At 38.6% G+C, this 26306-nt stretch overlaps 1 protein-coding gene across 1 annotated transcript in view; it reads left to right on the top strand.

Moving 5' to 3' along the window:
• The window catches only part of Tnks (tankyrase), a 128297-nt gene that overhangs the window by 17221 nt on the left and 84770 nt on the right, over positions 1-26306 (top strand). Inside the window, exon 2 of the mRNA XM_051182269.1 lies at positions 788-1012. Coding sequence (XP_051038226.1) covers positions 788-1012 — 225 coding nt within the window. The remainder of the gene's footprint in view (positions 1-787; positions 1013-26306) is intronic.

Raw genomic sequence — 26306 nt, 5'->3', positions numbered from 1 at the left:
CGCATTATGAATGGCCATTTTCCTGTTTCTGCTGGTCTCACTACATTCTCCTCCATGGGACTTTGCCTGGTGTTGGCGTTCCTGACTTTTTCTGTGACAGTACCCTCCATAGCCTTTCTCACCTGTTCCTGCAGTATTTACACCACTTTGGGCCTATCGGACTCCTTTTGCCCTTTCTTACCGAGAACTGCCTGGTTCTGCTTCTTCAGATGTGTCTAGTCTCACTTTCCACCCTGTTCCTCAGATTCATAATCCATTCACAAACGGTGTCACTGAACTAACTACCTGTTGTACGCAGTTTGGCTACCAATCCCAACGGCATTCTCACATCTTCGTTAGTTCTTCCTGCTGCAGAATCCTCTTAACCATACTGTTGCCATGTGTTTCTGTCACATTCACATTCCTGTTATTTCTTTAGTGCTAGATGTGATTTGTCTTCAGTTTGGTTGTCAGCAGTAGTCAGAGTATTTAAGCATAAATTTTTTTGTCAGCAATTTTTAAGTATAAAGTACGTGGAAGTTTTATGTATATAATTTTGTTACATGTCACCAACACTGTGGCTTGCCATAGCAAGCGATTAAGAAACAGTTTGAGTCAACCACTCATTAACAAGGGAAGGGCTTTCCTTAGTTCTGCTTCTCGAAATGGGAGGTCAGTTTGAACAGAGCTCATGTTTTTGCTTGTTTTATTTTACCCTATTACTCTAGGGCACAGACTCAGTACATACGTGTGGATGTTGTTAAAGATTTGACTCAATGTATAAAACATTTCCGTCTCTTTTCTCCAGGTTTTGGAAGGAAGGATGTTGTAGAACACCTCCTGCAGATGGGTGCTAACGTTCATGCTCGTGATGATGGGGGTCTCATCCCACTTCATAATGCCTGTTCTTTCGGCCATGCTGAGGTTGTGAATCTATTACTGTGCCAAGGAGCAGATCCGAATGCCAGAGATAACTGGAACTACACACCTCTGCATGAAGCTGCCATTAAAGGGAAAATCGATGTCTGTATCGGTGAGTGTTACTGCTGCCATCTAAGTTTGCAGTCGTTTTAAAGTTACTCTTTTTGGTTTTGTTTGTTTGTTTGTTTGTTTGTTTGTGGTATATCTAGAGCTGTCTCAGCATAGGTAAAGTTGTATCCATCACACAGAAGTAGGGAGCTGGATCCAAAGGTGATTAAGAACAAGATCCACATCTCAGTATCAGCTGATTGTTCTCTTCATATGTACTTAACTCAAGTCTCTTTTAAACAGCTGCATTCAACCTTTTGCCATAGAGAGCCGTGAAGTATAATATTTGGATACTGTAGGTTGATAGAGAAAATCATCATGTACTTTAACAGATGTCTTTAATTTGCTAAAATAAACACTGGTTAGTTTACTACTACTGGAAAGCCTTGAGTATGGGTTTTAAATCCAGTCATTCAAAACTAAACTGTACTACAGTATGTGTTCATTAGTAATTGTTTTTGTTTTTGCTCTGGTCCACTTGACACAAGCTAGGATCATCTAGAAAGAGGGAACTCAAGTCTATGGGGCCATTTACTTGATTAATGATGTGTGAGAGGGCCCAGCCTGCTGTGGGCAGTGCCATCCCTGGGCAGGTGGTCGTGGGTTGTGGGCTCAGCAAGCCATGGATAGCAAGCCAGTAAGAAGCACTCCCCAAGGCTTCCACTTCACTTCCTGCCCTGATTTCCCTCATGATGGGCTGTAAAAATCAAAGAAACCCTGCCTTCCCCAGGTTGCTTTTGATGTTTTATTACAACCATAAAAAGCAAACTAGGTCTGAGAAAACAATTATAGACAGAATTTAGCTTTCCAACCATTTTAAGTAACTTCTAATTATATGAATTTATAGCCAATTACTGTTTCTTATTATTTTTACATGTTTAGATTTTGCTTCATTGCATTAACATTTTTACTTCAAAATCTAAAACAAGACTCTTAGATGGCAAATGTTTTACCTCCCGAGGGCATCATCTATTTCTTGATGCTTAAGATGATTGAAATGTGTTTAGCTTGTGGCAGACTTTGCATTCTTTCTTGATGACACATTGGTGGTTTTTCTGTCTCTTTTCGGATGTTAGCATTTTAGTACATTTTCTTTATGCTAAAGAAGTACATAGGCCATTTTTTTTTAGCATGTTCTGCTTAAAATTTTCCCTAAATAGTGATTATGACTGTTCCCCTCAAAGCCATTTGTTCTAGTCTCCAGTATATTTTCAATTTTCCTGAAATTGTAACTTTTTTTTTTGTCAACTTCTCTGCCATTGTCCTTAGTCACTTTAGCATTTTTTTTTTTTAGCTTTTTTTTTTTTTTTTTGACTATCCTTTTAGTGCCTTGCCATTTGTTACATTGTCTCCTCCTAGGCCTTGCACTAACATAATCATGTTCTATCAACTCATTTTGAACAACTGCCTTGACAAACCTGAATGTGTGAATTTAGCAGCGAACATCCTCTCTGATCCTGAAGCTCTGACTTGCTCTTTTGTATGTGATAACTATTGTTAAACTGGATAATTGTTTTTGCCTCTCTCAGTACTGCCCCAGACACCTTGGCTCAGTCATTTGTCACAAAAGTTCATGCTCTCTCCAGTTCCTAAAAACACCCTTCTAGCCTCCCCTGCACTGCTTTCCTGTTTGTACCTCTGAATTTTTCTTAATTTCTCCCTTAATCTCTGTACCAACAAATAGATAATGAAAGTGCTTTCTTTTGAAAAAAAATCTAGATGGAGGGTTTATAAGACCTTAAAGAATGGGTTCTGCAACTACCAGTCCCTGCAGTCCTCAACAGGCTTTGCACACATTACCTGCCCTTGGTTTAAGTTCTTGACAAGTATAAAAGTTGAAAGGAGAAGGATGCCTTTGATACTGTTGTCAAAATGTAACCAAGGGGTAGCTACTGTTAAAGTATGTAGTGTAGCTATGGAAATCAAGATGGAATGTAGCCTGGCATGGTGGTACTTGAGAGATGGAGGCAGTTGAATCTCTGAGTTTGAAGCCAGCTTGCTCTACATAGTGAGACCTTGCCTCAAAACAAACAAAAGTAAAAGATGGACTATAGACTCTTCTCTGTATTTAACTCTTGGGAGCCTCTTAGTTTGCTCTTTGAAAAACCTTTCATAGCATATGTTATACTTCATGAACTCAAGCATAGTTAAGAAATGCTGAAATATTCTGGTGAGGCACAGCTGGGCAGAATCATTAGAAAACTTCTGGTTTTGTTTGAATCTGACAGTTTTGAGGCTGGTGTATAAAGTTGACTTTAAAAATGTTTTACCTTGTTGATAGAATGCTACCCTGATGATTTAGAACTAATATGTCTCTGTATTCAAATAGAATAGCAAGCATTTGATAGTCATAAGGGTAGAGCAATTATATTGCTACCATCTAGGAAAACATCAGGGCAGATGCTAAGAGCACAGGCTCTGCTTTTATATCCTTGACTCCCTAGTTTTCCACTGTGAGGCCAGTAACTACTTAGTTAATCACCGTGTTTCATGCTGTGCAGAAAGAAATAGTCTACATAATTCACATTGTTCATCACCACATTACCAATATTACCAGTGGGACTTGGAAGGGTAGCAGGTATAGTGCATTCAGTAATAATAATAATAATGCCTGTCATTCATTACTAGTACTGTCATGGTTAAGATCTAAACTTTAACTTCTTTCTATGTGGGTTACTTGGGTTTCTTCTGCCCTGTACTGATATTTAAAGTCTTGTGAACAGTCTTTAATCTGTTCCCTCCTCCCCATTGGTGTTCTTTAGCTATATAGAAAAGAAAATATGGATAATTTTCAACTTTAAGTGCTTGTAACATTAAATGAACTGCTTAAGAAGATAGAGGTAATGGGTTCTCTGGAATGTTTATGACATCCTTTGACTGCATGTGACCCCCCCCAAGTGTCCTTTGGAAACCAGCATATCTTCTCTCTTTAGAGCTTCTTTCTGTCTGTACTCAGAATAGAGTCTCCAGAAAATTAAGTGTCCATTGAGCACATGCCATGTGAATGCAGAAACTGGTGGGTCGGATATGCTTCTTTCCATTCCTGGAGAGATGACTTTTGTCAGCCACGTGCCCCATTCTGTAATGGTGGTAGCAATAGATTTTTGCTTCTAGTAGTAGCCTGGCCATGGTGTGCCTACTAAAGAATAGTTAACTTCTTTCTACTGTGTGGTGTATTGTTTTCTGAGATTAATCCTATACCTTCCTGTCATTTCAACTTGAGGCAAACTTTGATACTTATCACCTCTTTTATGTTTTGTTTTGTTTTTAATATATGTGTCATCTAACCTTATACTCTGAGAGTCTCAAGATCCCCCTTTAAAGACTCGAGTGATCAGGGACAGGATAGGTTGCTGGTTCCATAGCAAATGGTTCATTTTAAAAGCTTAATTTATGCATGAGCATGCATGTGTGTATCTGTGTCTCTGTGTGTATTTTACACACACATGAATGTATATTATGTGTCAGGTTATATGTAAAGACCTGGCAACCACTTGGTAGAGTTTGTTGTTTCCATTTACATATGTTCTGAGGATAAGACCAAGGTCACAAGGGTTACATAGCAAGTGCCTGTACCTACTGGGCTATCTTGCCAGCTTGACATCAAAGAATTCTAAGGATATAGGGCTTTGTGGTTTTTTAATGCATACAGGAGTCTTAAGTTTGCTTAAGTCAACATATAGACCAGAAGCTTTGTAAGCTAGGGAAATGACAGCCTGTCTCAACCATAGTGGAAGATCTAAAGAATAATATCTCTGTCTCTCTCTCTCTCCCTCCCTGTTTCCTTCTCCTCCCTCCCCCATGTGTCCATGATAACTTAAAAATACCAGATAAACACCAAAATTAAACACATGCACACATACATCCCTCCTTCTAGGAAAATTAAATGTAGGAAACTTTTGGAGCCAAAGACCCTACTTTGTTTCAAACTAAAACATTTAAGGACTGGGGAGATGGCTTGCTGTGAAAGCAATTAGGACCTGAATTCAGATCTTTTTGTTGGAGCGTTATATAATGTGTTACAGCTGTATTTCTAGATGCTTCTGACTATAAGAAGTGATATGCTATACATGGTATGCTTTTTGTAGCTAGAGATTCCTTATTCATAGATTATTCAACTGCAGCCTGGATATTTTGGAGGTTGTTTTGTTTACTGAAAACATAGATTCTTTTCTCTTATTATTTCCTAAACCATAACAACTTGCTTAGTGTTTGCATTATTTTAGGGACAAGTAATCTATAGATGATTAAATAATATATAGGATGTAGATTATATGCAAAAATATTATCAATGAATTTTGATTTTTTTTCCTTTTTTTATTTTTTTAGGAAGTCTTAAATCTCCTGCAGATACTAGTGGAACTAAGACATGGGATGGCCCAGAAATATTCATATTTTAGTTTCTTGAACCTGGGAATATATGTTACTTTATGGGGTGGATAAGAATCAAGGTTACAGATAGTTCCTACCCAGTCAAAGTCTTTTTAGTTGCATTCAGTGTCCAATTAGGTATACTATCTAAACATACATTGACAAGTCCTAGGTCATGAGTTAACCCTGTTTTTGTCCTGTCTTGGCCTTGGAATTTGGAGAGAAAGTCTTGGTATATAATTCAGTCTGCCCTGGTACTCACTGTGTAGCCCAAGCAGACCTCAAGCTATGGCAGTCTCTTTGCCTCAGATTCTTTAGTACTAGGATTGTAAGCAGGTGTCACAAACCTGACTTAACCTATGCTTAATCTTTCACTAAGGTATCTGAATAACCAAGAGTCTCATTTAAAGAATACATTCTACAGGAGTATCAGTGAAAAATATAATTTGAAATTCAGCTCTCGTGGTGAGGTAATGCCCCTCATGGACTTATGAGGACACGGCCTGTTTAAGGATTGAAAGCATGTTTTACCTTGAGAGAACATTTTAAAAGTTTACATACAGTATATATAGATGTATGGCTTTGCTTAATATTACATGTCCTACGTCCATCCCTTTTCCTGTTAACTTTGTGGAAAAACAAACAGGTTTTCATTGTATCACTTTTGATGAACAACAAACTGTTTAGGTATTTGACTGGCATTAATTAATATTGATGTGAGAAGAGGGTTCCAGCTTCATTCCTTCACATATGGCCGTTCATTTTCCCATTCATTACTTGATCATGCCTTTGATTATGTAAGCATGGTAAACAAGCCTCATTCATGTGTGTTTCTAGTTATTTGAAATTCTCCTGGGCACATTTAGTTAAATGCTTATCTGTTTATATTCTGTATGAATGGTAGTTCTTTCTTATATGTATTCTATCTATAGCCATTGGGTTGTTTTCCTTTTGTGGCTGTTACGTCTAGGGCTGCTGGGAACATTGTTGTATATGTCATGTTGTGAATGTACTGTTTTATTTGTTTGGTTGGATCCCACAGAGGATTGCTAGCATTCTTGGACCGATTGCTGGACATAAGGAGTAAGTCTATATTGGGCTGCAAAAGCTGGCATTTTCCCACTGGTTAAACGTGCTTTCAGGTATTTGTCCTTTGTCTACATTCTTTTGTGAAGTGTCTTCAGATCTTTTGACTGTTTTGTTTCTATTCTTTTTCTTTTAGAGGTATGAGAATTCTTGTGTTGTGGCTGTGGTGCTTGTTTGCTATGTATATTGTGGATGCCTTCTCTCAGCCTACTTTGCTATATGTTTTCTTACTGATGTCTGTACACTTGCAAAAGGTTTTTAATTTTAGTGAAGTATGTAGAACATATCTTTGTCTTTTTACTAGCTTGGAATAATATAGTCATTTCCTGTTTGGTAAATTATTTGTAGCTCATAAGTGGTTTATAATGAAATGAGATTATAGTGCCACTCGTATAGCAGAGATGTAAGAAAGTAGTGTGAGTGTGAGGGTCTCTCCATTGTAATAGTTTGTGGAGGATAGACTTTTAAAATGGAAGAAGTGTCTATATGTATGAAAACTAGTATTGTGTGACTTTCAAGATTGAACAGATAGGAGGCTTTGTTTAATTAGAAAATTAAAATAGATTACATCATAATTTCTGAGAATACTCTTTGATCCCACTATTTGGAAGCAAACTTAGTGTTTAGGGAAATGGGCTACTTTCTGTCTTGTTACTGAAATCTTTCTGTTAATCGGGGTTCATTTCTCATACTTCTGTGTTTTCCTTTAATATCCCATTAGCATTTGAACATTGCTGTTGTTGGATCAAGAGTCAGATGTCTTTTAAGCTGTTTCTTTTGTTACCTACTCTGGTAGAGTTCTTAGTTTTCCATACTTCCACAGTGAGGAGAGGCAGGAAATGTGTGTCTACTCTGGCAGCAGACTATTTCTATAGTCTTGGTGTGTGGTAAGCCTCCAGTTCTCACTGGCATCTGAGGAAGGTAGCTGTCTTCCTCTACTGGATATGCTTACTTTCCCAGTGCGGCCGCAGGACTAGGGCCTACTTGCTCATCTAGAACCGGTAAAGTTTTAACATGAGAATATTCCTGATGGCTGAATATTTTGTAATGTGTTCCCATGGTATTCTGCTTGGACCTTATTTAGTCCTTGCTTCAGGGATTACTAGTTCTCCATGGTAGCAGGAAGCTAACAATAATGGGTTTCACTTTCATAATCTCATTGCCCATTACTTGAGTGTATTTGATCCTCTACCAGAAGTAGATATGGAGTCACAAAGCATTTCACAAGAAGATAGCATAATCAGGTTAGTCCACCCTCCCAACCCACCCCCATATATTTGTATTATGGATAAGAAAATGAACCAGGAAAAATATTTCTATTTCAAGTATAAACCCATTCTACAGCCAAATATGAATTGCTTCTCCTCCTCCTCCTTCTTCCTTCTTCCTTTTTCTTCCTCCTTACCAGGATAAGTAGTTGAGTGTTTATTCTGATCATGTCTTGACTTTTGGTTGTGATTGATTTTCTTTTAGGAACAGGCAGTCAGCCAAGTGTACATGGCTGTAAATCCAACATCTGGGAAATAGAGAGCTCAAGGCCAGCCTTGGATGCAAAATAGGTTTGAAGCTAGCCTGGGCTGTGTAACATAGGAAGAAACTACAAAAGAGGGCAGTTGAACCTTTTTTGTTACTTCTGTAGTGAATCCTTGAATTGCCACCCTCAGATGAGAAGTTGAGATCCAGCAGTAGAATGAAAAGGTGATTACCCAAAGAGCTATGGTTTCACTTGAGCTATTTCAAAGTACTTGGGCAAGCAGTTTCACTACTATTTATGTCTTCTGCACTAGACTCATGATTCAGATTGACTACTGTTGTTTTCTGGAAGAAAGGAGTAAGTTGCTCCTTTGTAGAGCTGACACAGAGCACTTACGATAGAGATTGGTTTGGGGTTGAAGTTCCTTTGTTTTTGGTGGGTATTTAAAGACTATTTTAATCATAAAAAATTATTTTAAACCTCTATCTTTACATCTTTTAGTTTAGCTTTTGAATAGTCAACTATAATTTGTCTTCCAAATTGAAAACAGGTTTTTAAGCAAGATTTTTTTTAAGTGTACAAAATAATGGGTTTTATTATAGTATGTGTGTGTGTGTGTGTGTGTGTGTGTGTGTGTGTGTGTGTGTGTGTGTGGTCCCCCTCCATTGTTCTCCTCCTTCTTCCTGATATTCACCTTCCTCTGCCAAATAATTTTCATTTCTGCTTTAATGTCATATAGCTGTGTATGGACATAATTCTATTTAAATATATATTCTGAATATGAAAGATGTTTACCACATTGGTCATTATTACTCTCTCTTCTTTTATCATCCTCCTTACTTGCTTTAGACTCCTTCCTCACAATATAAACTACCTTCTACTTTTATGATATATATGTATATAAAATATGTTTTAGCTGGACGGTGGTGGTGTAGCACTCAGGAGGCAGAGGCAGGCTGATCTGTGAGTTCAAGGCCAGCCTGGTCTACAGAGTGAGTTCTAGGACAGCCAAGGATATACAGAGAAGCCCTGTCTGAAAAAACCCAAATAAAATGTATTTTAATTTGGATTCTTCATCTGAACGGTCAGATATTTTCTTTCTGAGTCTGGGGCATATTTTGCTTAGCATGATGATGTCCAGTTCCATCTATTTTTCTGCAAATGACATAATTTTATTCTTTATGGCTGACCAATATGCCATTGTGCATATGGGCCACAATTAACCATTCGGCTTTTGATTGTCATCTAGACTGACTATTGTGAATCATGCTGCAGTAAATATGACTAGTCAAATTTCTATGTAACTCTTCCCTGTAATACTTCTATTCTCTGGGTTCTTGTAACTGTTTGCACATCTGTTTCTTTATATAAACAATTGTAGCATATATTGTCTGATGACTTCTCCTTTGGTGAAGTTTTTACTCTGAAACTTGGAGTGATGTGAGGATGGGAGAGGAGAAGGTGGACTGAATGTTGGGCTCCTTTGGGTACAGTATTATCTCCTGCTGTTTTAAATGTCTTATTTCTAAAACCAATAAAATTTTCTGGGTTTTATCCTTAGAAGTAGTTTTAGAAGTAACAGATGTTCATCAAAGAAGAGTTAGAAAGTTCACTAATAACTGCCACAACTCCTTTTCTGTCTGGCTAGATGGATATGTTTTTGTTAATATTCAGTTTATCAATGATAGTGGTCATCCTTCAAGTGCTTGCTGGTTGTATCTGTGTATTGGCTGCCATATGGACAGTGTGGTTGTAGAAATAGGTTATTGTACAAGTTCTCTCAAACCATGCTCATAATAACTATATAGAGTGGCTGTTCCGCATATAGTCTACATTGTTTTACTTTCAATTTATACTTTATATGTTATAAATTATTAGAGCATGGTTTAATACAGAGTAACTTTGAAGCTTTCAGTAATTTTGTAGACAGAGTATTGTTTTGATCAGTCATTTGTTTAGATCACTGTGGACTGTTTCCCATTCGTCACTCTTTTATAACTAGTGCTCTAAAGCCCATCTTTACAGCCCCATATGGGGCTGCATAATTTGAATGGGGATGGCTGTGAAAAACTTGGCAGCAGTAAGTTTCTGGGTGCACAGTAACCAAAATTTAATTAAAAATGAAATGCATAATGAACCCGATTTGTTTCTGCTATACCTTCACATATTGTATCATGTGGCTTCACTATAGCCTTAGTTCTGATCACAGCAACGTCCACACTTTTCACTGTACATCTCATGGTGCTGCATGAAACATCTTGACTCAGACTTGAGGCTATCACATTATAATAGTCTTCTTACGTATGTACAAAATTTACAAAGTTTTTCCTTTTTTTTTTTTTTTCCAGACAAGGTTTCTCTGTGTAGCTTTAGTGCCTCTTGTGGCACTTGCTCTGTAGACCAGGCTGGCCTCTAACTCAACATCGATCCACCTGCCTTTGCCTCCCAGGTGCTAGGATTAAAGGCGTGTGCTACCACTGTCCAGCAAGTTTTTCCCTCTTATAGAGCACAGTAGTTTAATTACTTAATACTTCCCTACTGTCTTCCCTCAGCATGTATCAAATTAGCATTATTGAACTATATTATGTTAGAATATTTGATTTTAAAAATTGTTGTTTGAATTGCTGACTTGAGTTTCATAAAAAATATTCAATGAATTTTATTCCAGGATAGGACAATTTCCATCAAAATCCGAGATGCTCCTAAATACCTGCCATTTGATACTGCATGTTTATGTTAAGTAACATAATTAGCATTGATAATTGTAAAACCAAAATATTGTAACTCCAAAAGATGTTGACAATGTGCAGTCTCTTAGATATTAAATAAAATGATGTGTGTGTATGTGTGTGTGTGTGTGTGTGGGTGTGGGGTGTGTGTGTATGCATGCGTTTTATTGAGGTAGGGTCTCCAGTAGCCCAGGCTGGCCTTCAATTTACTATCCAGTGGGAGATGACCTTGAGTTCTTGACTTTTTTTTTTAAACCTCTACCTCCCAAGTGCTGGGGTTACTGATGTATACCACCATGACCACCCAGGCAAAATGTCCCTTATGTAACAGTAAACAAGCATTTCCATCTCATTATTATGCAAGTTTACTTTCTTCTTTAATAGATATAAGACTATGCATAATAATTATTTTGTAGTCAGTGTTTTTGTAATTGTCTATAAATATTTGGCTGGTGTACCTACTTTAGATGTGTGTGAACCTGTGACCTCATTAACAGTTCTCTGTGGGATGGGGAAGCAGGTAGGACTTTGGAAGCCCTGCCCCTCAGAGCATTGCTTTCATTAAGAGTCTGTAGACCATAATCACACTAGGCTAATGGCCTAGAAAGTGACAGCTTCTTAATGAGAGCAAGCCACAGCAGCTTTAGCTACCCGGCTACTCCACTCCTACTCCTGATTTAGCCTGTCACATTATCTGTTAATGTATCATCCATAAATGAGTTATAAAGAGCATTCGTGACCTTTTGCTTCTACACTCCTTGGAAAAAATTGTAGGAAATTTAACAAAGCTTTGAATTTTAATTATGTGTGTCCCTGTGGCTATGTGTGCTTGAGTACAAATACCACAGAGGCCAGAAGAGAGCATTGGATTCCCTGGAAATAGTTACAGGTGGTTGTGAGCTGTCTGAATTGGGTGGCTCTGGGGATCTAGACTCAGCCCCACTGAGCCATTTCCAGCCTAGCTTTGGGAATTTGATTCCATTTGTTTCATTATTCTCTGTCCTTAAGAAGAATTCTCATCTTCATTTTTAGCATCAGTTTTCCATATAAACAGTAAACTTGGGTATTTTAAATTTTAGTATAACATTTTTGGACAGCACTTGCCAAAATTCCATGCTGTACGCTTAAGAAGGAGAACAGTAAGGAATGCTACCATTATTGCCCACTGGTGTTCAAATGCTTTCAAGAAGGGGAATGTGGTTTAGTTATTGTCCTGATTTATTTAGTACTATGTAGTAGGCCTTCTGGATAATAGTGATTATATCATCTCTCTCTCACACATAGGCTTATATTTGCTCATTGTGTGTTATTAAAATTTGTAGGGAAGCCCTAGTTTGAATTCATTCTAATACTACAAGAGGAAAAAGGCAAATAACAATAAAACATGATATGTTTTTAAAAGTGATGTTGGGCTTCACCTAATATTGAAGTTTATGTTAAAAAATAACAGATTTGTTACTTTAGAACAGGCTGGCCATGATAGTTCAAAATAGTGTGTCAGTGAGAAGTGTGGCTTAAGATTGGTGCTGTTTGAAAATGGCATGAGACAAGTGGCTCACTTGCTTAGGCATTTGCATGCATGCTATCATGTTACCTGAGGTCCATGTACCTTAGAGCTGTTTCCTCACTTTGTCTGGGATTTCAGAGGTAGCTCTAGTTAGAGACAAGGATTTTAGTTTTACCACTAGAAAGCCAAGTGTAATCTTTGTATTATAGACTTAAAAAAAGAGAGGGGGGTTCTCTGTAGCACTTTACTCATTTAAATCTACCAGTCCTTTTCAAGTAGGACGGCTGCTAGATATAGGAAGTAAGTCTCAGTGTGAGTTGCTTAATATTTTGTTCCCAGCTCTGATAGTATAAATAAGATTTTCTTTCCCATTGTCTGGGTCAATCTGAAATTGTCTTAATTTGTTGTGCTACCCATAGAGTCCTATTTAGGAAGTGAGGGCACACACTTTCTGTGCATCTTTGGAGCTCAGGTTTGAGTGTGGTCTTTTGAAAGAATACCTGTGAGTATGGGGACTGGGAACATGAGAAGGAACCATGATGTTTTCCAGAATTATGACTTCATGTGATTAGTTGTTGATGTGCTTGTTAGGAGAGGACGTTCAGTTTTAGGACAGAGGTAGAAACTGGCCTCTAGAGTTCACGTGGGGAAGGAGGCTTGGGTCATACTTTACTTCACCCTAATGAATCTTAGCTTATAGTCTCACAGAATAATGGGTAGGTAAGTGATTTCAGGGTACTGACTTTAGTATTGAATACAAAATCTAGTTTATAACTTAACCTGAATTTGTACAGCGTGGGATACATAATGATACCTTGTCAATCAAATCATCTAAAATTTCATACCAATGTCTGGCCCTGAACATTGAAAGAGATGAATATAACTCAAATCGCAAACAGGAGAATTCTTCTATGTAAATTTAGATAGTTTTCCCCTAGTTGAATCCAAGTTTTTGAGCATAGAGGTACAAGGGAAAAATATTGCATATGGATATTTATGTAATAAAACATAGATAATTAGTTTAGTAATTTATTACAAGTATAGTAGAGTTAGAAGAATCTTGAAGTTTTGGGCATTTTTAAACACTTTTTAGAAGCATAACTGAAATTCTGGAATTTTGCACAATAGTTGATTCATGGCAGTTTCACAATTTAAGGCTTATTTCTACAGTCTCTGCATTATTCCAGATTCTAAATTAGTCTTATTTTACATTGGCCCCGTTTATTTAATAATTTACCTATAATGTTAGTCACTCAGTAGGAAAAACTCTTTGATTTTTATGTCTTACTGAAGTGTTGTTTTGGCAAGTACACTGACGCAGCATGGATGATGATAATTTTTTTCAGTAGAACTATCACTACTTTCTATGAAAAATACGTATTTGTAATAAACATTAATATTCGTCATAAACATAAAGATAATGTAGAGTTGTATAAAGTAGAGGTCTTTGTTTTGTGAACCTGCCAATTTGCCATGTATGTTGTATTATTATGTATATTAGCATTAGTTTTGAGCTTATAATGTGTTCTCATTGTATTCTCATGCAAGCTTATGCATTGAGACACCAGCCTAGATAATCCTTCAAAACTAAGCCTTTCCAAATTGCCACTGTGTGTACTGCCTTCTGCTTCCCTGAACAAACTTTAAAAGTCTACAAACAGAAACTGAGCCAAGATGAATTAAATTCTTTTTAGTGAAAATTTGGAATTAGGAGTCTGCTGATGCCAATGAATGAATTTGTTGGAAATGAGGGGGGACAGCAAGATGGTACAGTTTTCAGCCCTGTGCTGGCTAATTTTATGCTAGAGCCATTTGTGAGAAAGGCACTCCAATTGAGAAGATGCCTCCATGATTGGGCTGTAGGCAAGCTTATAGTGCATCTTAGTAGGAGAGCTCAGCCCATTGTGGGTGGGGCTACCTCTGGGCTGGTGTCTCTGATCCTTTCTTTAAGAGGGCAGGCGAGTAAGCCTTGGGGAGCAAGGCAGTAAGCAGCATGCCTCCATGGCCTCTGCATCAGTTCTTGCCTCCAGGTTTCTGCTCGCTTTGAGTTCCTGTCCTGTTTGAATTCCCACCCTGATTTCTCTCAGTGATGAACTGCTACTTGGAAGTGTAAGACAAGTACTTTCCTTCCTAACTTGCTTTGGTCATGGCATCCTATCACAGCAGTAATTACCCTAATTAGGACAGGCACACTTCCATTTTTCTTTTTGATGAGGCCTCTCTCTGTTCTTTAAGAAATCTTTTTATTAAAATAACGTATTCCTTGTAATAAAAATAGTTTTTTATAAAGTTGGCACTCAAATACAAAGGAATGGACTGTTAATGATTTTATTGTTTTACTGTTTATTTGTGTTATGTTTTAAACCTCACAACTTTTTTCTTTAGATGAAATATTACGGTAGCTAGGCATATAAAACTGTTCGGAGATGTGCTCCACTTTGTATCTTTGTGTTAGAGGGGTGTGGGGTCCTGAAGAACCCAAAGAGAGATCCCTTCAGCCTGGGCTAGTTCTTTCTCTAAGCAGTATAGAGGAATAGTTTCAATTGTCACAACAGGACTTGCTACTGATACCTAGTGGGCCTGAGTCGGGGTTGCTGTTAACTGTCTAAGAAGGTGTGGGATAGTTCCCAACTGTTAAATGCCTACAAAACCAGTTTCCATGAAAGTAAGGGCTGCCTACTTCAGCAAAGATGCAGGAAGCTGAAGGCAGCAAAGTGAAAGATAAATCCAAGTTGTCAGCCCCTCTATCCCCTGTCTACACACCAAAGAGGATGACACTGGAAGGAAGAGGTCCAAATGACTGCATCAGGAGTCCAGGGAGACAGAAGAACCAGATGAGAGGGCAAGGCTTCAGAAGGCTCCCCACGTCTGTGAAGTGGAGGTGCTGACAACTTCCTGTTCTCTCTGTCTTGGAGGGATCAGAAGATGGTAGCAACACTCAGATTAACTGCAGTCCCTGTGTTTATCTGTGAGCTGAAGAGAATTCATGCAGCGTAAGCAGCATAATGGAGTCATTGCCTTACAGTCAGGAGTGTCTGCTCCAGGCTGTTAGTGGGTTCAGAGTAATCTCTGTTTTAAGTAGCACTGGTCAATAGAAGTACAGTGCCACACATGAAGGTAAAACTTCTCTAGTAGCCACATTAAAAAGAAACAGGTGATAACCAACTCACTGATTTTTCTCATTTAACATAGTATCTACAAAATACTACTTCTTATGTAATGTTTATAAAACATTTACATTTTTTCAACTAGAATTCTGAAATATGTTCATACTTAAAGCATGTCAGATAAAATTTCCATGAGTTTGTGTGTATATGTGTATGTATACAAATCTTTTTCTTTTAAAGATAAGGCCTTTGCTATGCAATTTTGGCTGGCCTGATTATCACCTAGGCTAGCCTCAGTGATAATCCTCCTGCCTCAGCTTTCCAGGTACTGGGATAATTGGTGTGTACCACCACACCCAGCTTTGTGAGTAATAGTTAATCTGTATGTGGATTTCATAAAATTGCTATTCATGAAGTAATTTCACATGCCTAAGGTGTTATAAGCACATGAAATGCTTGCTAGTAACTATCAGATACCAGGGTTTTAAATTTTAAATTGACCAAAATCAAATGCAAGGAACAATTGACATCATCAAACTCTTAAGACACATTTCAGGAGTTGTGGTCACGCTTGCTAGAGGTGACCATGTGGAATAGCACATTTCAAGAGTATTAGGAAACTATGAGTAAAGAGACCAAACTAAAACACAGCCATTACTTTAAAACTCTTCTTTGGAAACCAGCCTAGTTCCCCAGTCATTACATGGGAATATTTGTCCTTTCCATTTTGAAAGAGCTTTATAAGTGGGTCACATTAGGCTCTGCATTGTGCAATGATGTTCTCTGGTTCCTCCAGAGGGTGTTAATTAAGATGAAGGCAGTTTGCTTTCCTCAGTGACTGTTGCTAATCACTCAGTGCAGAAGACACCATTGAGCATCAAAGAAATGTTTATCTCATGTTCTCCAGAGAAGCTTGCATATCAATGAACATGAATATATTGAAAGAGCAGAGCCGAGTGACTCTTTTTAGGCTTCATATTTAATCTGGCATATATGCGTTTATTTTCTGTGACTAAAGAAATTAATGGTGGGGGCCCAGCAAAATGGCTCAGTGGCTAACAGCTTTTGCTGCCAAGCCTAGCAATCCAAATATGATCTCCAGAAGCCACATGGTAGAAGGAAAGAGTTGCCCTAGAAATCACAGGTATTCAACATGGCAGTTCACATTCACAAACACATACATACATAGATAAATAAATGTTAAAAAAATAAAGTGAATGTTTTATTAGAAGTTGGAACAATGGTAAGGAAGAGTAGACCTATATTAAGGTAGCCTGGCAAAAATGACTACATGTACTTTATATTGTTACTTTGTCAACTTCCTGTGGTTTCTGGTGAGTTGTCAGCTACTTGTAGGCTTTGTTCCTGAGTTCTGTTTGACAGTTTTAGTTTTTCTACATGATTAATGAGTTTATCATTTGGAGACTTGTTGAACCTGTCGATTGCTTCTTTTATTAGTGATCAGACATTAGCTCCTAAGTATGGCCTTGTGTTTTGGTTTGCTTTTACTTACGTGGTGGTTACAGCATGTGTTAGAACTTGAGATTCCGTTCATGTCTGCTACGTTTATTTCTTTCCTCTGTTGTATTGGTGAAAATACCCACTGATCTAATTTTCTTCTCAATAATTTTATCATCAACTATTTCTAGTCTAATTAAGCCCTCAGAAGGTTTTAGCTTATTGAGTATATATAAAAGCAGCATTCAGTCTGAGATAATGAAGCAAAGTGAATATTTTAAGCACTTTTTATACATGTTCACTTCTGGAACTACCACTGTGTTCAAAATGAACATTTCATTTTCACCAGTTTACCAAGTTTTTTGGTACCTTTCCTTTCCTGCCTGCCATCTCTGTTCAATAATTGATACATTTTTTCCTGGAAAGTATAAATTTTCTGTTCCAGCATGATTTATTGAATAGACAAATCATTTGTTGCTGTGAAGAGACGCCATGACCAAGGCAGCTCATAGCAGAAAATATTTAATAGGGATCATGTTAACAGCTTCAGAAGGCTAGCCTGTTAGCACCATGGCAGGGAGTATAACGGCAGGCAGGTAGTCAGGCGTACACAAATGGTGCTGCAGTGTTAGCTGAGAGGTACCTCCTGATCCCTGGGCACAGAGAGGAGTAAGGAGGGAGAGGAAGGGGAAGAGAGGAGAGATGGAGGGAGGGAGAGAGCGAGAGCATACACATACCTGGCAGTGGGCTTTTGAAACCTCAAAGCCTGCCCCCAGGGACAGACAACCCTACTCAAACAATGCCATTCACAGGCAACTAAGCATACAAACATATGAGCTTATGGGAGCCATTTTCATTCAAACCACCACAGTCATTATGTCTTTTTTTTATTGAGAAATGGATTGGCTTCGTTTACTGATCTGTTTCTAGGTGTCTTCTGTACCATTTAATATTTATATGTAGCATTAGTATTAGGTTTTGGTGTCAGTTCTTCAGCTTTCCAGTTTTCTAATTTCTTGATTTTCAGTTTCTGATTTTTTTTTCTTTCCCTAAAGCATTAGTTCTCTTTAATTCTTTGAACTTATGTTTATATAATTATTGCCCCCAAATTTTTACTAAATTCGATCCATCATGGTTGTGGGTTTCAGTGATTGCTCCTGCCTCTTTTGACCAGACCACCTTGTCCTTTTTCTTCAGCCTGAAGTTGGGAAGGTTTTGTTCTGAGTGTTGGTTGTTGATACAGATGTGTTGAAAGCTCCAGGTGTCCCTGTGTTTAACCTAACAGTGAGTCTCTGTCTCTACAGTCCTCTGCTGACCTTGCCTGAGTTTGGTTTAGTGTGAATCTAGACTTGAATTTATTCAAGAGCACATGTTCTCAAACTTTTAATCTTACTGTATTTTAAAAAATGATTTAATATTTCAAATTTTTTTATGCTGGATCAAATATGCTGTATATTAATATGTTTAGCAATAATAGACTGTTTCATGTTACCATGAACATTTCATGAAAAAGTTTCTCAGAATGAAAAAAATAATGTAGTGGAATTGTTTTTTACTTGTGCAAAGCTCTGTAAAATAAGCTGTGATGTAGATACCTTTGATTCCAAGTGCATAGTTGGGGGGGGGGGTCCATGATCACTGCTGCACTTTGGTGACAGCCTTAGCATGTGCTGGCTCAGCTGTTATACCCTGCATTGTGTTAGTACTCAGTGCTGGAGAGGTTAACACATGAGGAAGTAACATTTTCATTAAGAAAGTAATTTTGACCTTGAAGACCCCCCCCCAACCCTGACCTGCAGAATGCTGGTCACTTCTAGCTAAGGTAGCCTAAGGAGGCCACTGTTCTGCTAGCGGTAGCAGGTGTTGTTAGTGATGTCTGTAAACTGTGTGCTCTCTGGAGGCCAGGACCATTTTTCTCAGTGTTCCTCCCCTCTGGCATGTTCTTCCCTGTAGCAACTATGTATGTGATCCTTTTAAGCCTCAGGTGTCCTTGGGTACCCAGGACGAATTCACACCTACCTATCCTCATCCTGCCATGGTGTGGGGATAATGTTATTTATAGTCACTAATTTGGGGCAGGTTCTGGGCTTTCCATGCTGCTGTTTTAATCCATGACACATAGGAAAGACAGTTTTTATCTGCCTGAGTCCGTAACTGGCTTCAGAACAACAGTGTCTTCCATGTGTCCTACTTTGGATTCCCTTTGTCCTCAAGTTCCTGCCACCAATTCTTGAACTGTCTCAGTAGCTACTGGATCACTTGAAGTTGCATTTAGTTTCTGTTAAATCTCTTTACTTTCTTTGCTTACCACCTAAGTGAGTTGGCCATTTATACAAGCACATTATTATACATTAACGGTGGTTACTTCAATTTTTATGTTTACTGTTAGTGGGAAATCAACTCTTCTTGATGGTTTAAAAAAAAAAAAACTAACATAATGGTGACATTTAATCTCCCTACTAGCTTGACTATTTTTTGTGCTCTAGTAAGTAATGCTCATCTTGAATGAAAAAAAAAATACTTTTATATTTATACATTATTTTAATGGTATACTTTATGCCATTATATAATACTACTGTTATATATGTTTTTCTATTGAAACTATCACTGTAAGTAAACAAGAAAAACAAAACAAAGGCCTATGAGGTAAAGATGCTTGCCACCAGGCCTTGTGGCCTGAATTTAATCCCTGGGATCCACGTGATAGAATTAGAGATTGCCCTTTTGCCTCCACATTGTGTCTCTGTCCCCAATAAATGTAGTAGAAAAGTTAAGGATTATTGCAACGTATTAAAAAAAAAAATAGCTTAAGGAAATTGGTCCTTGGGATTGGAAAAATGGCTCAGAGGACCTAGGGGGTCAGTTTCCAGCACCTCCATGGCAGCTCACAACCCCCTTCCTAGCCTCTGTGGAACATTGAATACACATGGTGCCCAGACTTACATGCAGGCAAAATATGCATACACATAAAATAAAAAATAACATAAAATGTTTTAAAAGGGTTTTATGTAGTTCAGTTTTTGGAACTCAGTTTAAGAAGTGTGTATTTGCATCCCTGAAAAGTAAGCTATTTGCAAATACTTGTAAAACATTGAACATAGACATAACTTGAATTTGAGTGTCAATGAACAATTTTAGACTCTAAATTCACATATTTTAAAAATGTTTTTAATACTGTGATTTTTGTCACTTAAGAAAAAACCTAAATGGCTTTTGATGTTTACTCTAAATGACATGCTACATTTTTTAGCTTGAAAACTCACATGGTCTCAATTCTGACTTCTTAAATCATCTAATACTGCCTGTTAATAGAGTGTGTTCTAAAGAGCTTTGTGTTCTAGAGTCTGGCACACTGAAGCTTTACATTACGTTTAACTTTTCTTTTGAATTTGTAAGAATGATGTAGATGCTTAAATTCAATAGTGTTGAAAAATGAAATGACAGATGGCTAAAGTTGTGTTTTCTGAATCTGAGTAGAAATTCTGGCTAAATAAGTAGAAACTGGGTAGGAAAATCACATGTCCTTGTCATAGTTTATATGGAATGTTTTTAAGAAATTGGTCCTGTCTGAGTTATAACCATTTATGGTGTCAGCTGCCATAGTTTTTCTAGCCTTCCCACTTGGAAAGAAGATGATAAGGTTGATGTCAGCAGACAAACTGGAAAGAGTCAAGATGTAGTGGTTGAAGGTTGGATCATATCTTAGTTGGTTAGAGGTAGCATAAGTTGTCAAGAATTTGTGAGGCTGAGGCAAGAGGATCATGAGTTTGAGGACTGGGTCATGTAGTGGAATCATTTCACAATAAGTGAATGAAATAGAAGAAAATGAAGTTACGGAGGACCGCAATACTTACTTTTTGCATTCTAGATTGCTCATATCTTACTTTTGTATTATGTTTGCATACTCTGAGAGGCTTGTGGTGTTTGTACTGACCATACATCATGAATCCCAAATACATTGTGTGCTGGTGGTTAAAATACCTTTCATGGTTCTGAACTTGGAAAGTACATTTTAGGCTTCAGAGTTGAATCTTTATAAATACAACCTCTAAAGTACCATCTGCCTTTCCTGAGAGGCACCATTGTCACCTCCGCTTCTGTTTATGCCGTTCTTCCCATTAGAATGTAGTCCAACACAAGTCCCTGCCAAGAGTACAATGAAATACCAGCGAGGACTTTCACAGTCGCAGCCTGCTCTATTGTGTATGGAAAGCAGATTTCCTTTCTACATTTCCCCCTTGAAGGCCATTCAGATTGTCCATAACTCAGCTGCTGTGAGAAGTGCTGCAGTGTACACTAATGTGCAAGTGTCTGTGATGTGTGGTGTGGATGGGATCTTGGGGTAGGTAACCCAGTAGTGGGATAGTTGCCATGTGTGGCTGGACTGATCTTTAGCTTTTGGAGGAACTTGCATACTGGAAGTTATGCATTTTAATATGTCCTTTAAATAAGTATTCTAAGTAGCTAATGAGTAATGGGTATTGTCAGACTCTAAGCTCAGCCTCTCTGCATACTGCTTTATATTTTCATTTACTCCTCTCACCACTGTGAAAGACAAATTTAGACCCCTGTTGTTTTAATTGCAGGTACCTTTACACCTAAACTTTATAGATGTGACTTGTGACTAATAAACTCAAGATGGTTAAATATTTTCTAATATGGGTTTTGTTAGCAGCAGTTGATTCAAGAAATTCAACTAGCCTTTCATGTTGCAACATTGTTCTGCAATGGACTTGCCTGTGTTTGGGCCAAGAAAGAGTTAGACCACAAAATGTTTTAAAGCCATGCATTTCAAGTAGAACAGTTGCTGCTTTTGAATCCACCTAACTCAGAATAAAACTGAGACTAAATTGCCGACTTCTCTTGCAAAATAGGAAAGTTGTAATAGGTAAAATACTCACTATTAGAAAGAGTGAGGATTTAGTTCCTTTTGGAGAAGCAATCAGACTTCCAATACTTTGCCTTCTACCACTTATTAAAAATTGCTGAATCAAAGTTCCATTATGTAATTGTAATATTCTGCTAAATAAAAATGCCCTCACCTCCATTTAAAGAAGGCTCTGATGTTATTCCCAAATAGGGATAAAAGCCAGTGGTAGCCATTTCTTTTGTTTCTCTACCTTTGCACATATCACTCAACAACTGAGGCAGACTATTTGCCACCTTTCTTTGAGTCTTGAGTCTGCTTTATTATTGAGATGTCTTATAGACCAGTCTGGAAATTTAAAAAAGTATCTGCAGAAGCTCTTCATTTTGATTATGTAGTCAGGCTTTTCTAGGGGAATTTACATACACACATAGGACTTACTAGAGTGGCTCACAGACCTCAGTCCAACAGTGACTATCTCTCAAAGGAAAGTCCCAAGAACTGTTGAGTCCATCCACAAGGATGGATGTCTCAGCTGGTCTTCACTACACATCAGAATCCCGAAGAAGCAGGCTCTAATACCTGTGAAGGAATGTCTCAGCAGCAGAATATGTGAAGTTGCCAATGAGAATAAGGGCAAGCAGGCAAAGAGCAAAAGCCTTTTGTATGCCCTTTGTGTAGGCTGCCTACAAGCTTGGCCCAGATTTAGGGTAGGTGTTCTAACCTGGATCTGGTTTTAAGATGGGTCTTTCTACCTCAAATGAACCAGTTAACTAAAAACGCCTCACAGGTGTGCCCAGCTGCTTGGATTTTTAGTTAATTCCAGATGTATTGCTGCTGACCACCTGTGATAGCCATCAGGATGATAAGTAACAGCTTGATACTGTGTTAAGGATTTCATTCCTTAACATTTCAGTCAAGTAGAAACATCTGAAAAAATGATACTCTTTATTGCTGCATTCAAGAGGTAAATGATTCACAGCAGTCCCCTCCTTACCAGTGTACCGCAGGGCACATAGTAAGAATCATGGTAGATGCCTGAAACCTTGGATGGTACGGAGTTCTGTATCTATACTTTCCTATACATATAAACTATGTGTAAGTGACCTATATTGAAGTTAGTCAGTACATTACACATCACAGACTAGCAGTGTTGTCTAGACAGAATTATTATAGTGAAAGTTATTGTAAGTATACTCTAGGGTTTGATTACCAAGGTGTGCAGTAGCATAACTAGCATGAATTTCTTTCTGCTCCCTTACAGTCTTAGTGATAGATCTGTCCTTGCCATAGATCTTTATTTATTTATTTATTATTTTACATGTCGATCCCAATTCCCTCTTCCTCCCTCCCTTTTACCCTCTATTCCCTCTCACATGCACCCTAACCACCCTCCCATCCCCCACCCCAATTCCATATATAGGGGAATGCCATCCAGTTGGGGCCATGTAGATCTGACAGGTCCTGTGAAGTAGGGACTAGGGCTTCTCTCCTGCTTGTCTCTAGATTAAGGCAGTTATCCCTCCATGGGGGATGTGTTCGAAAAGTCCTTTTGTGCACCAGGGATACATCCTGGCCCCACTGTCTGAGGTCCATTAGACTGCTCAGTCCTTCTGGCTGAGACCCATATTCAGCGGGGACTGAGTCAGTCCCATGCTGGATTCCCAGCTATCAGTCTGGGGGCCCGTTAGCTCCTCCTTGTTCAGGTCAGCTGTCTCTAAGTGTTTCTGCAACCTGGTCTTGTCTTCTCCATCTGCATCTGGGTTCTAGTTCGACTCAGTGTTTATGTATGGGTGTTTGTTCCTGTTTCCATGGATAAGTTAGTTGTTGATCTCACTATCCGGGAAGGGCATTTATGGAAGCCTTTCTATGGATGCTCAAATTGTTAGTTAGCGGCAGTCTTGTAGTTCTCTAGACCTTTCTTTGGGTTCAATTTTCTCTTCAAACCAATATTGGCTCCCTCTTTTATGTTCTCGTTCTCTCTCTCTCTCTCTCTCTCTCTCTCTCTCTCTCTCTCTCTCTCTCTCTCTCTCTCTCTCCCTCCCTCCCGTCGTCTATTCCTAACCGGACTCAATCTTCCTAGTCGCACGTGTTTCCTCTCCTCCCCCTCGCTTTCTCCTACTTCTACTACTCCTACTGCCCCCCCCCCCACTTCACCTGAGCTCTGAGGGACTTGTCCCTTCCCGGTTCTGTGAGGGACTTTATATGAATCTCTTAGAATACACCTTGTATCCTAGTTCATCTGGTGGTGTAAATTATAGGCTGGTAATCTTTTGATCTAGGTCTAAAATCTATATATGAGCGAGTACATACCATGCTCCTCTTTTTGTGACTGGGTTACCTCATTCAGGATGGTTTCTTCAAGTTCTATCCACGTGCCTGAGAATTTCAGGATTCCATTATTTTTTTCTGCAGAGTAGTATTCCATTGTGTAGATGTGCCACATCTTCATTATCCATTCTTCAATTGAGGGGCATCTAGGTTGCTTCCAGGTTCTTGCTATTACAAATAGTGCTGCTATGAACATAGTTGAACAGATGTCTTTGTTGCATGGATGTGGATCATTTGGGTATATGCCTAAGAGGGGGATTCCCATTTTCCTGAGGAACTGCCATACTACTGATCTCCAAAATGGCTGTATGAGTTTGTACTACCACCAGCAATGGAGGAGTGTTCTCCTTTCTCCACATCCTCTCCAGCATGAGTCGTCATTGGTGTTTCTAATTTTAGCCATTCTCCTTGCCATAGATCTTAACACCCATTTTTCTCTTCATTTATGTTGAGAACTTTCATTTTCTCAATTAAAGAAAACATGTTAAGCTGCTTTTGACATATTTGAATTACTGGCATCATTATTCTTACTCGTGGAGGCTATTACTAAGTAAAATAAGGGTTACTTGATCATTAGCCCTGTAGTGCTGTGCCAGGGTGATGAGCTTAGATGACTACTAAGTGACTCATGGGGAGGTAGTACATGCAGTGTGAATACACTGGACAAAGGACCTCTTGGATGGATGGAATGGGGTACTCAGAATGGTGCATGGTTTGAAACTTACAAATACTTCTTTCTGAAACTTCCTATTTTTAGACTATGATTGGCTATAGACAACTGAAGCCATGGAAAGGCACAGGTTTTAGAAGGATGACTGTAGAAAGTCTATAAAATCCCTCTGTATCTTCTCAAGCCATGGCTAGTTTTAATATTGCAATTGTGAAATTACCCCATATCTAAGTCAAGAGATGTGAATTCGTACCTCTGTCGGCTATCCATTGTAACAAAGCTATCGATTTGATGACTTATGCTTCACAGAAAAACCTGTTTTATAAACATCAGGACTCAGTACTTAGTAGTACAAAGATCACCTTCCAAATATTCCAAAAGAATGTGTGGCCTTAGTGTAGAACTCTGAATGAAAATTTGAGGATTATCAGCAGTGGCTCAAAGCCTGTAACTGCACAGTTTTAAGCAGTGGGGAGAAGTATGCGTATGTGTTGTTTTTTTAGGAATGTTTGCATGCATGAGAGTACCTGTGTCTATGGAGACCAGAGGGTCTCCATTGTTTCTCCTCAGTCACTCTCCACTGTATGTCACTGAGCCTGGAATACACTTTTTTTGTCTAGACTATGACGAGCTAGCTCTGGGACCTTTCTGTCCCCACTTCTCATCTCTGTGTTATTGATGAATGCTACTGTGCCTACCTTTTCCATGGTGCTAAGTGTCAGAACTCTGGTCCTCATGTTTTATGTAACTTTACCAACTGAGCTACTATTCCAGCCCCTAAAGATCTTATATAAGATATAAGTATCACCCATCTGAAAAATGTCTGAGACCAAAGTGTTTCGTCAAAGTTCAGGCCCACCCCACCCTGCCCCGCCCCCTGAGACTTTGGAATATTTGCATATATAAAAAAGGAAATGTTTTGAGGCTAGAATCTAAGTCTTACCATGAGATTGATTTGTTTCACATATGCCATGTATGCACAACCCAAGAGTGAGTTAATCTATACTTAAGTGCCCATCTATCATGAGGTCAGACTTGTGTGGTATGTACGTTCTCAGAAAGGTCCACTTTCCTCGCCTCTTTGGATTTCAGGTATTTGACTAGAGATGCTTAGTTTACATGTTTAAATAATCAGTAAGTGATACCACACTACCAGACTCTAGCTTCCACTACTCTTACACAGCAGAGATGGCTTAGGAATGTTGTAGCTTACCAAAATGCCATGTCCATGTTTTATTTACCTGGCCATTCTTTTATAAGAGCTCCTGAATCTGAAGGGCTATCTGTGATTGTTTTTTCATGACATGGCTTGGTTACATGCACTTCAAGTGATTGAATTTCTATCTCTAAAAATCTGATGGAGGATCATTAATATAGCAGATAGTTGGTTTTTTTGTCACATGACTGCAGGAGCTGGAGTTGCATGCATTACTGTGTCAGTTAAACTTCTGGAAGCAAGCCAGTGTGTTTATGATGAGTTTCCTATGTAAGCGGTGAGCCACTAAAAGCCTGCACAGTGTTATAACTCTTCCTAAGGAGAGGAAGCGTTGGGAAATTCAGCAGTGAAGCAGCAGCAGCAACAAGCAGTCACGGTGGTAGTAAAGACAGGGCAGCTTCAGCTAGCACATCTCACAGCGAGGCAGTGAGCAAGCACATAGCTCCTATACCACTGCCTCGGGAGGCAGAGCAGGACTGTCC

The sequence above is a fragment of the Phodopus roborovskii genome, unplaced genomic scaffold (assembly GCF_943737965.1).
Source record: "Phodopus roborovskii unplaced genomic scaffold, PHOROB, whole genome shotgun sequence".
NCBI classification, from domain to species: domain Eukaryota; kingdom Metazoa; phylum Chordata; class Mammalia; order Rodentia; family Cricetidae; genus Phodopus; species Phodopus roborovskii.
This window is presented reverse-complemented; position numbering and strand designations above follow the sequence as displayed.